General features: G+C 38.7%; 1 protein-coding gene across 1 annotated transcript in view; it reads left to right on the top strand.

The window, feature by feature from the left end:
- TMEM45A (transmembrane protein 45A) overlaps window positions 1-13080 on the top strand; it is a 101523-nt gene that overhangs the window by 78726 nt on the left and 9717 nt on the right. Inside the window, exon 5 of the mRNA XM_082655430.1 lies at window positions 8564-8709. Within this exon, the coding sequence (XP_082511556.1) occupies window positions 8564-8709 (146 nt within the window). The remainder of the gene's footprint in view (window positions 1-8563; window positions 8710-13080) is intronic.

Raw genomic sequence — 13080 nt, 5'->3', positions numbered from 1 at the left:
TTAGGTCCTATTTTTAAATTTTTGTTTTTATTTCCATTTCTCTAGGAGGTGGGTCAAAAAGGATCTTGCTGTGATTTATGTCATAGAGTGTTCTGCCTATGTTTTCCTCTAAGAGTTTGATAGTTTCTGGCCTTACATTTAGGTCTTTAATCCATTTTGAGCTTATTTTTGTGTATGGTGTTAGGGAGTGATCTAATCTCATGCTTTCACATATACCTGTCCAGTTTTCCCAGCACCACTTATTGAAGAGGCTGTCCTTTCTCCACTGTACATTCCTGCCTCCTTTATCAAAAATAAGGTGACTATATGTGTGTGGGTTTATCTCTGGGCTTTCTATCCTGTTCCATTGATCTATCTTTCTGTTTTTGTGCCAGTACCATACTGTCTTGAATACTGTAGCTTTGTAGTATAGTATGAAGTCAGGGAGCCTGATTCCTCCAGCTCCTTTTTTCATTCTCAAGATTGCTTTGGCTATTTGGGGTCTTTTGTGTTTCCATACAAATTGTGAAAGTTTTTGTTCTAGTCCTGTGAAAAATGCCCGTGGTAGTTTGATAGGGATTGCATTGAATCTGTAGATTGCTTTGGGTAGTAGAGTCATTTCACAATGTTGATTCTTCCAATCCAAGAACATGGTATATCTCTCCATCTATTTGTATCATCTTTAATTTCTTTCATCAGTGTCTTATAATTTTCTGCATACAGGTCTTTTGTCTCCTTAGGTAGGTTTATTCCTAGATATTTTATTCTTTTTGTTGCAATGGTAAATGGGAGTGTTTTCTTGATTTCACTTTCAGATTTTTCATCATTGGTGTATAGGAATGCCAGATATTTCTGTGCATTAATTTTATATCCTGCTACTTTACCAAATTCATTGATTAGCTCTAGTAGTTTTCTGGTAGCATCTTTAGGATTCTCTATGTATAGTATCACATCATCTGCAAACAGTGACAGCTTTACTTCTTCTTTTCCGATTTGGATTCCTTTTATTTCCTTTTCTTCTCTGATTGCTGTGGCTAAAACTTCCAAAACTATGTTGAATAAGAGTGGTGAGAATGGGCAGCCTTGTCTTGTTCCTGATCTTAGTGGAAATGCTTTCAGTTTTTCACCATTGAGGACGATGTTGGCTGTGGGTTTGTCATATATGGCCTTCATTATGTTGAGGAAAGTTCCCTCTGTGCCTACTTTCTGCAGGGTTTTTTATCATAAATGGGTGTTGAGTTTTGTCAAAAGCTTTCTCTGCACCTATTGAGATGATCATATGGTTTTTCTCCTTCAGTGTTTTAATATGATGTATCACATTTTTGGTTTGCATATATCGAAGAATCCTTACATTCCTGGAATAAACCCCACTTGATCATGGTGTATGATCCTTTTAATGTGCTGTTGGATTCTGTTTGCTAGTACTTTGTTGAGGATTTTTGCATCTATGTTCATCAGTGATATTGGCCTGTAGTTTTCTTTCTTTGTGACATCCTTGTCTGTTTTTGGTATCAGGGTGATGGTGGCCTCGTAGAATGAGTTTGGGACTGTTCCCCCCTCTGCTATATTTTGGAAGAGTTTGAGAAGGATAGGTGTTAGCTCTTCTCTAAATGTTTGATAGAATTTGCCTGTGAAGCCATCTGGTCCTGGGCTTTTGTTTGTTGAAAGATTTTTAATCACAGTTTCAATTTCGGTGCTTGTGATTGGTCTGTTCAAATTTTCTATTTCTTCCTGATTCAGTCTTGGCAGGTGGTACATTTCTAAGAATGTGTCCATTTCTTCCAGGTTGTCCATTTTATTGGCATAGAGTTGCTTGTAGTAATTTCTCATGATCTTTTTTATTTCTGCAGTGTCAGTTGTTACTTCTCCTTTTTCATTTCTAATTCTATTGATTTGAGTCTTCTCCCTTTTTTTCTTGATGAGTCTGGCTAGTGGTTTATCTATTTTGCTTATCTTCTCAAAGAACCAGCTTTTAGTTTTATTGATCTTTGCTATCGTTTCCTTCATTTCTTTTTCATTTATTTCTGATCTGATTTTTTATGATTTCTTTCCTCTGCTAACTTTGGGGTTTTTTTGTTCTTCTTTCTCTAATTGCTTTAGGTGCAAGGTTAGGTTGTTTATTCGAGGTGTTTCCTATTTCTTAAGGTAGGATTGTATTGCTATAAACTTCCCTCTTAGAACTGCTCTGCTGCATCCCATAGATTTTGGGTTGTTGTGTCTCCATTGTCATTTGTTTCTACGTATTTTTAAATTTCCTTTTAGATTTCTTCAGTGATCACTTCATTATTAAGTAGTGTATTGTTTAGCCTCCATGTGTTTGTATTTTTTTACAGATATTTTACTGTAATTGATTTCTAGTCTCATAGCGTTTTGGTCAGAAAAGATACTTTATACAATTTCAATTTTCTTAAATTTACCAAGGCTTGATTTGTGACCCAAGATATGATCTATCCTGGAGAATGTTCCATGAGCACTTGAGAAAATGTGTATTCTGTTGTATTTGGATGGAATGTCCTATAATATCAATTAAGTCCATCTTGTGTAATGCATCATTTAAAGCTTGTGTTTCCTTATTTATTTTCATTTTGGATGATCTGTCCATTGGTGAAAGTGGGGTGTTAGCGTCCCCTACTATGAATGTGTTACTGTCGATTTCCCCTTTTATGGCTGTTAGTATTTGCCTTATGCACTGAGGTGTTCCTATGTGATGCATAAATATTTACAATTTTTATATCTTCTTCTTGGATTGATCTCTTGATCTTTATGTAGTGTCCTTCTTTGTCTCTTCTAGTAGTCTTTATTTTAAAGTCTATTTTGTCTGATATGAGAATTGTTACTCCAGCTTTCTTTTGGTTTACATTTGCATGAAATATCTTTTTCCATCCCCTTACTTTCAGTCTGTATTTGTCTCTAGGTCTGAAGTGGGTCTCTTGTAGGCAGCATATATATGGGTCTTGTTTTTGTATCCATTCAGCCAATCTGTGCCTTTTGGTGGGAGCATTTAGTCCATTTACATTTAAGGTAATTATCGATATGTATGTTCGTATTCCCATTTTCTTAATTGTTTTGGGTTCGTTATTGTAGGTCTTTTCCTTCTCTTGTGTTGCTTGCCTAGAGAAGTTCCTTTAGCAGTTGTTGTAAAGCTGTTTTGGTAGTGCTGAACTCTCTCAGCTTTTGCTTGTCTGTAAAGGTTTTAATTTCTCCATCAAATCTGAATGAGATCCTTGCTGGGTAGAGTAATATTTGTTGCAGGTTTTTCTCCTTCATCACTTTAAATATGTCCTGCCAGTCCCTTCTGGCTTGCAGAGTTTCTGCTGAAAGATCAGCTGTTAACCTTATGGGGATTCCCTTATGTGTTATTTGTTGTTTTTCCCTTGCTGCTTTTAATATGTTTTCTTTGTATTTAATTTTTGAAAGTTTGATTAATATGTGTCTTGGGGTATTTCTCCTTGGATTTATCCTGTATGGGACTCTCTGTGCTTCCTGGACTTGATTAAGTATTTCCTTTCCCATATTAGGGAAGTTTTCAACTATAATCCTTCAAATATTTTCTCAGTCCCTTTCTTTTTCTCTTCTTCTTCTGAAACCCCTATAATTCGAATGTTGTTGTGTTTATTGTTGTCCCAGAGGTCTCTGAGACTGTCCTCAGTTCTTTTCATTCTTTTTTCTTTATTCTGCTCTGCAGTAGTTATTTCCACTATATTATCTTCCACGTCACTTATCCGTTCTTCTGTCTCAGTTATTCTGCTATTGATCCCATCTAGAGTATTTTTATTTCATTTATTGTGTTGTTCATCATTGTTTGTTTCATCTTTAGTTCTTCTAGGTCCTTGTTAAATGTTTCTTGCATTTTGTCTATTCTATTTCCAAGATTTTGGATCATCTTTACTATCATTATTCTTAATTCTTTTTCAGGTAGACTGCCTATTTCCTCTTCATTTGTTAGGTCTGGTGGGTTTTTATCTTGCTCCTTAATCTGCTGTGTGTTTTTCTGTCTTCTCTCTTGCTTAACTTACTGTGTCTGGGATCTCCATTTTGCAGGCTGCAGTTTCATAGTTCCCATTGTTTTTGCTGTCTGTCCCCAGTGGCTAAGGTGGTTCAGTTGGTTGTGTAGGCTTCCTGGTGGAGGGGACTAGTGCCTGTGTTCTGGTGGGTGAGGCTGGATCTTGTCTTTCTGATGGGCAGGTTCACGCCTGGTGGTGTGTTTTGGGGTGTCTGTGGACTTATTATGATTTTAGGCAGCCTCTCTGCTAATGGGTGGGGTTGTGTTCCTGTCTTGCTAGTTGTTTGGCATAGGGTGTTCAGCATTGTAGCTTGCTGGTAGTTGAGTGAAGCTGGGTGCTGGTGTTGAGATGGAGATCTCTGGGAGATTTTCACCGTTTGATATTATGTGCAGCTGGGAGGTCTCCTGTGGACCAGTGTCCTGAAGTTGGCTCTCCCACCTCAGAGGCACAGCACTGACTCCTGGCTGCAGCACCAAGAGCCTTTCATCCACACAGCTCAGAATAAAATGGAGAAAAATTAGAAAGAAAGAATTAGTAGAAGTAGAAAGAAAGAAAGAAAAATGAGGGAGGGAGGGAGGGAGGGAGGGAGGAGGGGAAGGAAGGAAAAAAAGAAAGAAAGAAGGTAAAGTAAAATAAAATATAGTATGTTAAAATATAATGTTATTAAAATAAAAAGATAATTATTAAGAAAAAAAGATTAAAAAACAAAAACGGACTGATAGAACCCTAGGACAAATGGTGGAAGCAAAGCTATACAGACAAAATCTCACACAGAAGCATACACATACACACTCACAAAAAGAGGAAAAGGGGAAAAAATAATAAATCTTGCTCTCAAAGTCCCCTCCTCAATTTGGGATGATTCGTTGTCTATTCAGGTATTCCACAGATGCAGGGTATATCAAGTTGATTGTGGAGATTTAATCCGCTGTTTCTGAGGCCGCTGGGAGAGATTTCCCTTTCTCTTCTGTGTTCTCACAGCTCCCAGGCCCTCAGCTTTGGATTTGGCCTCGCCTCTGCGTGTACGTAGCTGGATGGCGTCTGTTTTTTGCTCAGACAGAACGGGGTTAAAGGAGCCGCTGCTTCTGGGACTGTGGCTCACTCAGGCCGGGGTGGGGGGGGGGATCGAGGGGCAGGGAATGTGGGGCAAGCCTGCGGCGGTAGAGGCCAGCATGACGTTGCACCAGCCTGAGTCACGCCGTGGGTTATCCTGGGGAAGTTGTCCCTGGATCCTGGGGCCCTGGCAGTGGTGGGCTGCACAGGCTCCCCGGAAGGGGGGGTGTGGATAGTGACCTGTGCTCACACACAGGCTTCTTGGTGGCGGCAGCAGCAGCAGCCTTAGCTTCTCTGGGGTCCGTGCTTTTAGCCGCGGCTTGCGCCCGTCTCTGGAGCTCCGTTAAGCAGGGTTCTTAATCCCCTCTCCTTGCGCACCAGGAAACAAAGAGGGAAGAAAAAGTCTCTTGCCTCTTCGGCAGGTCCAGACTTTTCCCCGGACTCCCTCCCGACCAGCCGTGGCGCACTAACCCCCTTCAGTCTGTGTTCCCACTGCCAACCTCAGTCCTTTCCCAGCGCTCCAACCGAAGCCCAGGCCTCAGCTCCCAGCCCCGCCCGCCCTGGCGGGTGAGCAGACAAGCCTCTCGGGCTGGTGAGTGCCGTTCGGCCCTGATCCTCTGTGCGGGAATCTCCCCGCTTTGCCCCCCGCACCCCTGTTGCTGTGCTCTCCTCCGCGGCTCTGAAGCTTTCCCCCTCCGCCACCCGCTGTCTCCGCCCGCGAAGGGGCTTCCTAGTGTGTGGAAACCGTTACTCCTTCACAGCGCCCTCCCTCTGGTGCAGGTCCCGTCCCTATTCTTATGTCTCTGTTTCTTCTTTTTTCTTTTGCCCTACCCAGGTACGTGGGGGATTTCTTGTCTTTTGGGAGGTCTGAGGTCTTCTGCCAGCGTTCAGTGGGTGTTCTGTAGGAGTTGTTCCACGTGTAGATGTATTTCTGGAGTATCTGTGGGGAGAAAGGTGATCTCCACGCCTTACTCTTCCGCCATCTTCCCGGAAACCTCTGAGCTTTGTTTTTCTTTCTTTCTTTATTTTTGGCTGTGTCAGGTCTTCGTTGCTGCGCACGGGCTTTCTGTAGTTGCGGTGAGCAGGGGCTACTCTTCGTTGTGGTGTGTGGACTTCTCATTGCGGTGGCTTCTCTTGTTGTGGAGCACGGGCTCTAGGCACAGGGGCTTCAGTAGTTATGCCATACGGGCTCAGTAGTTGTCGCATGCAGGCTCTACAGCGCAGGCTCAGTAGTTATGGCACACGGGCTTAGTTCCTTCGTGGCATGTGCGATCTTACTGGACCAGGGCTCGAACCCGTGTCCCCTGCATTGGCAGGCGGATTCTTAACCACTGTGCCACCAGGGAAGCCCCACCAAAGCTTTTAATTTTGATGTGTTTTTGGTGTCATGTATACAAAATCAGCACTAAATCCCAGGTCATGAAGGTTTTTCCTTAGTTTTCTTCTAAGAGTTAGGATTTTAGTTCTCATGTTTAGGTTTTTGATCCATTTTGCATTAATTTTTGAATGTGGTGTAATGTAGGAGTCCAAATTCTTTTTTTTTTTTTTTTGCATGTGTATATCCAGTTTCCCCAGTACCATTTGTTGAAGAGACTTTTGTTTCCCCATTGAATGGCCTTGGCACTCTTTTCAAAAACCAATTTACTACAGGTGTATGGGCTTATTTCTGGACTCTCAATTCTATTTAATTGATCTGTATGTCTACCATTATGTTAGTACCACAATGTTTTGATTGCTGTAGTTTTTGTAGTAAGTTTTGAAATCAGTAAGTGTAAGTCTTACAACTTTGCTTTTCTTTTTCAAGGTTGTTTGGACTATTCTGGGTCCCTTGTAATTCCATATAAATTTTAGTATCAGCTTTCTATTTCTGCAAAAAAGACTACTGGGATTTTGATAGGGATCATACTGAATCTGTAGATTGCTTTGGGTGTTATTGCCATCTCTCTCTCTCTCTTTTTTTTTTAATGTGCCTATGAAAAAGGAATTTTTAAAAACTTTTATTATGGTAAATCTTAAATATATACAAAAGTAGTGATATTTATCAATTTATCATCCAGTGTATTGGTCAGGGTTCTCCAGAGAAACAGAACCAAATATATACTATATATATTTTATATATAATATATAATTGTATCTATATCTGTAATATATCTATATCTATAGAGAGAGGAAAGAGAGAGAGAGATTTTTTTTGAGGAATTGGTTCCCATAATTGTGGAGGCTGAGAAGTCCCATGATCTGCCACCTGCATTCTACAGACCCAGGAAAGCTGGTGCTGTAGGTCCAGTCTTGAAAGCGGAGAGCTGAGGGTACAAGTTCTAGTTTGAGGCAGGAGAAGACCAAAGTTCCAGCTCAGTGGTGAGGCAGAGCCAATTCTCCCTCCCTCTGCTTTTTGCTCTCTTCAGCCCTCAATGGATTGTATGATGCCCACACGCACTGTGGAGGAGGATCTGCTTTACTTAGATTTTTACAGATTCAAGTGCTAATCTCATCTGGAAATACCCTCACAAACACAGCCCAAAATCATGTTTAACCAAGTATCTGTACGTCATATGACCCAGTCAAGTTGACATGTGAAATTAACCATCACATTTAACACTTTTCAACATGCCCGATCTTGTTAGATCTAGAGGTTTGATCAAATTCATGTTCTGTTTTTTTATTGCCATCTTAACAATATTAACTGCTCCAGTTCATGAACATGAGATATACTTCCAGTTATTTAGATCTTCTTTGATCACTTTCAACAATGTTTTGTAGTTTGCAAGGTACAAGTCTTGAACCTCCTTGATTAAATTTATTCCTAAGTATTTCATTCTTTTCAATGCTATTGTAAGTGGAATTGTTTTCCTACCTTAATTTTTTTGATTGTTCATTGCATGTTTTATGTGTTGATTTTGTATCCTGCAAGTATGCTAAATTAATTTATTAGCTCTAATAGTTTTTTTGTAGATTCTTCAGAATTTTCTGTATATATAAGATCATGTCATTTGTGAATATAGTTTTACTTCTTCCTTTGCAATCTGGATGCTCTTTGTCTGTTTTTCTTAGCTAATTGCTCTGGCTAGAATTTCTAGTACAACGTTGAATGGAATTTGTAAAATAAGACACCCTTGTCTTGTTCCTGATCTTAGGAGACAAGCTTTCAGTCTTTATCATTGAACATAATGTTACCCATGGGGTTTATTTTAAAACCTTTTTTTTAAACTCTGATTTTGAAATAACGGAGTTAAACTGCACAGCTTAGAAACCTAACACATCATCTGGAAGTCCACCAATCCCCAGAGATGATTCCTATTCATATTTTGAAAATTGATCTGTAAATATCCTTAACATTTTTTCCAAAAATATGATCGAGTAGATACTGTCTATATTACTAAAACAGGCAGCAGATATCTTATCTGTAGCATCTCAGGTAATGGGAGTTATCTGTTACCATTAATCTTGAAATGAAACATTTTGAAATGTACCATCTTTGGGAATATGGCTGGTATTTTTTAATGTGTGTTCTTTGTTTTAAATTACAGATTGGGTTTGTCCTTTATCCCCCCAGTGGAGGTCCTGCATGGGATTCAGTGGATCATGACAACGTTATGTTTCTCACCATATGCTTTTGTTGGCATTATGCAATAGCCATTATCATCATTGGAGCAATTTACGCCTTTGTCACCTGGTAAGTTAGTGATTCTTGTTCATGGAAGTTCTATTTTTTGGTATATGATCATCAAGGCTTGATATTACCAAACTTTAAGTTCAAAGAGGTATTTCATTCCTTAGCATTCCACAAAACAGGGTAATATAGCAGAAAATTATCTGCAAACACAAACATTTCCAATAAAAAGAATAAATGCTGGTTTTAGGGGCAGGACAGGAATAAAGACGCAGACATAGAGAATGGACTTGAGGACATGGGGAGGGGGAAGGGTAAGCTGGGGCAAAGTGAGGGAGTAACAGTGACATATACACACTACCAAATGTAAAGCAGATAGCTAGAGCGAAGCAGCTGCATAGCACAGGGAGATCAGCTCAGTGCTTTGTGACCATCTAGAGGGGTGGGGTAGGGAGTGTGGGAGGAAGATGCAAGAGGGAGGGGATATGGGGATATCTGTATATGTATAGCTGATTCACTTTGTTATACAGCAGAAACTAATACAACATTGTAAAGCAATTATACTCGAATAAAGATGTTAAAAAAAAGAAAATAAAAAATAGAACAAATGAGAAAACTAAAAAAAAAAAAAAAAAGAATAAATGCTGGTTTAAAGTTGGAATAGCTAAAAAGTGTCTCTGCTGTGCTCCTAACCTATGCATTACCCTTCAGCACACTCTTCTGTGCCTCCATGTCTTTGCATATGCTGTTTTCTTATCCAAATGGTCCTCCCCACACCTGCAGTGAGCCCTCCATTTGCCCATGTTTACATCAGTTATAGCACTTCCCAAGCTTGGTGTCATTTTTGACCAACATGTATGTCTCCCATTAAATTTGAGTATCTGGTTACTTTGACATTTCTAACAGTAAGATTCAGTTGAACTGTACATGTTTTTACAAGGACTTTGATACAATGTTTCAGGATGGGTGAGGAGCGATATAACAGATTGCTAAGAATCCATGTTCCTAGCTCTGCTGCTTGTCAGCTGTATGACTTTGGGTAAACTATTTAACCACATTAAATATCAGTTTTGTCATTTACAAAATGGAGATAATAATAGTACCTAAATGAGATCATGTATTTAAACTGCCTACAACATAATAGGAGCTCAAGGAAGATTCTTCTTGTGTTTGTTGGTTTTTTTTTTTTTCAGTTTCCTGTGATAGATTTCTTTTTAAATTGAAGTGCAATTGACATACAACATTATACTAGTTTTAGGTGTACAACATAATGATTCAACTTTTGTATACATTGCAAAATGACCGCCACAATAAGTCTAGTTATACCATCTGTTACCATACAAAGTTACAAAAATTTTTTTCTGTGATGAGAACTTTCAAGATTTACTTTATTAGCAACTTTCAAATCTGCAATACAATATTACTGATTATAGTCACCATGCTGTATATAATATCCCCATGACTTTTTAATTTTATTTATTTTTCTCATTTTTTAAAGAAACTTTTAATTTTATATTGGAGTACAGTTGATTAACAATGTTGTATTAGTTTCAGGTGTACAACAAAGTGATTCAGTTATACATATACATGTGTCTATTCTTTTTCAAATTCTTTTTGCATTTAGTTTGTTACAGGATATTGAGCAGAGTTCCCTCTGCTATACAGTAGGTCCTTGTTGGTTATCCATTTTAAATATAGTGGTGTGTACATGTCAATCCCAAGCTCCCTAAATATCTCTCCCTCCTACCCTTCCCCTCTGGTAACCATAAGTTCATTCTCTAAGTCTGTGAGTCTGCTTCTGATTTGTATATAAGTTCATTTGTATCATTTTTTAGATTTTGCAGAGAAGCAGTCATATGATATTTCTCTTTCTCTATCTGACTTACTTCACTCAGTATGACAATCTATAAGTCCACCTATGTTACTGCAAATGGCATTATTTCATTCTTTTTAATGGCTGAGTAATATTCCATTGTATATATGGCCACATCTTCTTTATCCATTCTTTTGTCGATGGACATTTAGGTTGCTTCCATGTCTTGGCTATTGTAAACAGTGCTGCAATGAACATTGGGGTGCATGTATTCTTTCAAACCATGTTTTTCTCTGGGTGTATGCCCAGGAGTGGGATTGCAGAATCATATGGTAGCTCTATTTTTAGTTTTTTAAGGAACCTCTATACTGTTCTCCATAGTGGCTGTACCAGTTTACATTCCCACCAACAGTATAGGACGGTTCCCTTCTCTCCACACACTCTCCAGCATGTACTGTTTGTGGATTTTTTGATGATAGCCATTCTGACTGGTGTGAGGTAATATGATCATCTCAATATTTGCAGAAACAGCTTTTGACAAAATTCAACACCCATTTATGATAAAAACTGTCCAGAAAGTGGGCATAGAGGGAACATACCTCAACATAATAAAGGCCATATATGACAAACCTACAGCTAACATCATACTCAATGGTGAAAAGCTAAAAACATTTCCTCTAAGATCAGGAACAAGACAAGGATGTTCACTCTTGTCACTTTTATTCAACATAGTTTTGGAAGTCCTAGCTATAGCAATCAGAGAATAAAAAGAAATAAAAGGAATCCAAATGGGAAAAGAAGTTAAACTGTCACTGTTTGCAGATGACATGTTATTATACATAGAAAATCCTAAAGATGCTACCAGAAAACTACTAGAGCTCATCAACGAATTTGGTAAAGTTGCAGGTTACAAAATTAATACACAGAAATCTGTTGTATTTCTATACACTAACAACAAAACATCAGAAAGAGAAATTCAAGAAACAACCCCATTTACCATCACATCAAAAAGAATAAAATACCTAGGAATAACCACACCTAAGGAGACAAAAGACCTGTGCTCTGAAAACTATAAGACTTATTTATTTTATAACTGGAGGTTTGTACCTCTTGATCCCCTTCACCCATTTTTGCCCACCTCCCCCTATTCTGGCAACCATCAATCTGTTCCCTGTATCTATGTGTTTTGTTTTGTTTGTTCATTTGTTTGTTAGATCTCACAGGTAAGTGAAATCATATGGTATTTGTCTTTCTCTATCTGCCTTATTTCACTTAATGTAATACCCTCAATGTCCATTTCATTCTTTTTTATGGCTGAGTAGTATTCCATTATGTACATATAAATATAAAATATTTATATTTTATATATATATATATATAAACATATATATAAAAACATTTCCTTTATCCATTCAACCATTGATAGACCCGTAAATTGTTTCCATATGCTGGTTATTATAAATATGCTGCAGTGAACCTAGGGGTGCCTTTATCTTTTTGAATTAGTGTTTTCATTTTCTTCAGATAAATACCCAGAAGTGGAATTGCTGGCTTATATGGTAGTTCTATTTTTAATTTTTTCTTTTTTTTTTTTTTTGCGGTATGTGGGCCTCTCACTGTTGTGGCCTCTCCCGTTGCAGAGCACAGGCTCTGGACGCGCAGGATCAGTGGCCATGGCTCATGGGCCTAGCCGCTCCGCGGCATGTGAGATCTTCCTGGACTGGGGCACAAACCCGTGTCCCCTGCATCGGCAGGCAGACTCTCAACCACTGTGCCACCAGGGATGCCCTATTTTTAATTTTTTGAGGAAGCTCCATGCTGTTTTCCACAGTGGCTGTACCAATTTACATTTCCACCAACAGTGCATGAGGGTTCTCTTTTCTTCATATCCTGGCCAACACTTGCTATTTCTTATCCTTTTGATAATAGCCATTCTGCAGGTATGAGGTGATATCTCACTTGTGTTTTGGTTTGAACTTCCCTAATTATTAGTGATATTGAACATTGTTTCATGTGCCTTTTAGTTATCTGTACGTCTTCTTTGGAAAAATGTCTATTCAAATTCTCTGCCTATTTTTATTTTGTTTTATTTATTTTTAACATCTTTATTGGAGTATAATTACTTTACAGTGGTGTGTTAGTGTCTGCTTTATAACAAAGTGAATCAGTTATATATATATACATATGTTCCTATATCTCTTCCCTCTTGCGTCTCCCTCCCTCCCCCACCCTCCCTATCCCACCCCTCTAGGTGGTCACAAAGCACTGAGCTGATCTCCCTGTGCCATGCAGCTGCTTCCCACTAGCTATCTATTTTACGTTTGGTAGTGTATATATGTCCATGCCACTCTCTCACTTTGTCACAGCTTACCCTTCCCCCTCCCCATATCCTCAAGTCCATTCTCTAGTAGGTCTGTGTCTTTATTCCCATCTTACCCCTAGGTTCTTCATGACCCTTTTTTTTCCCCTTAGATTCCATATATATGTGTTAGCATACGGTATTTGTTTTTCTCTTTCTGACTTACTTCATTCTGTATGACAGCCTCTAGGTCCATCCACCTCACTACAAATAACTCAATTTCATTTCTTTTTATGGCTGAGTAATATTCCATTGTATATAT

This window comes from Grampus griseus, assembly GCF_964374135.1.
Source record: "Grampus griseus genome assembly, chromosome: 5".
Classification (NCBI taxonomy): Eukaryota; Metazoa; Chordata; class Mammalia; order Artiodactyla; family Delphinidae; genus Grampus; species Grampus griseus.
The sequence above is the reverse complement of the archived record's forward strand: the minus strand, read 5'-3'. Positions and strand labels throughout refer to the sequence as shown.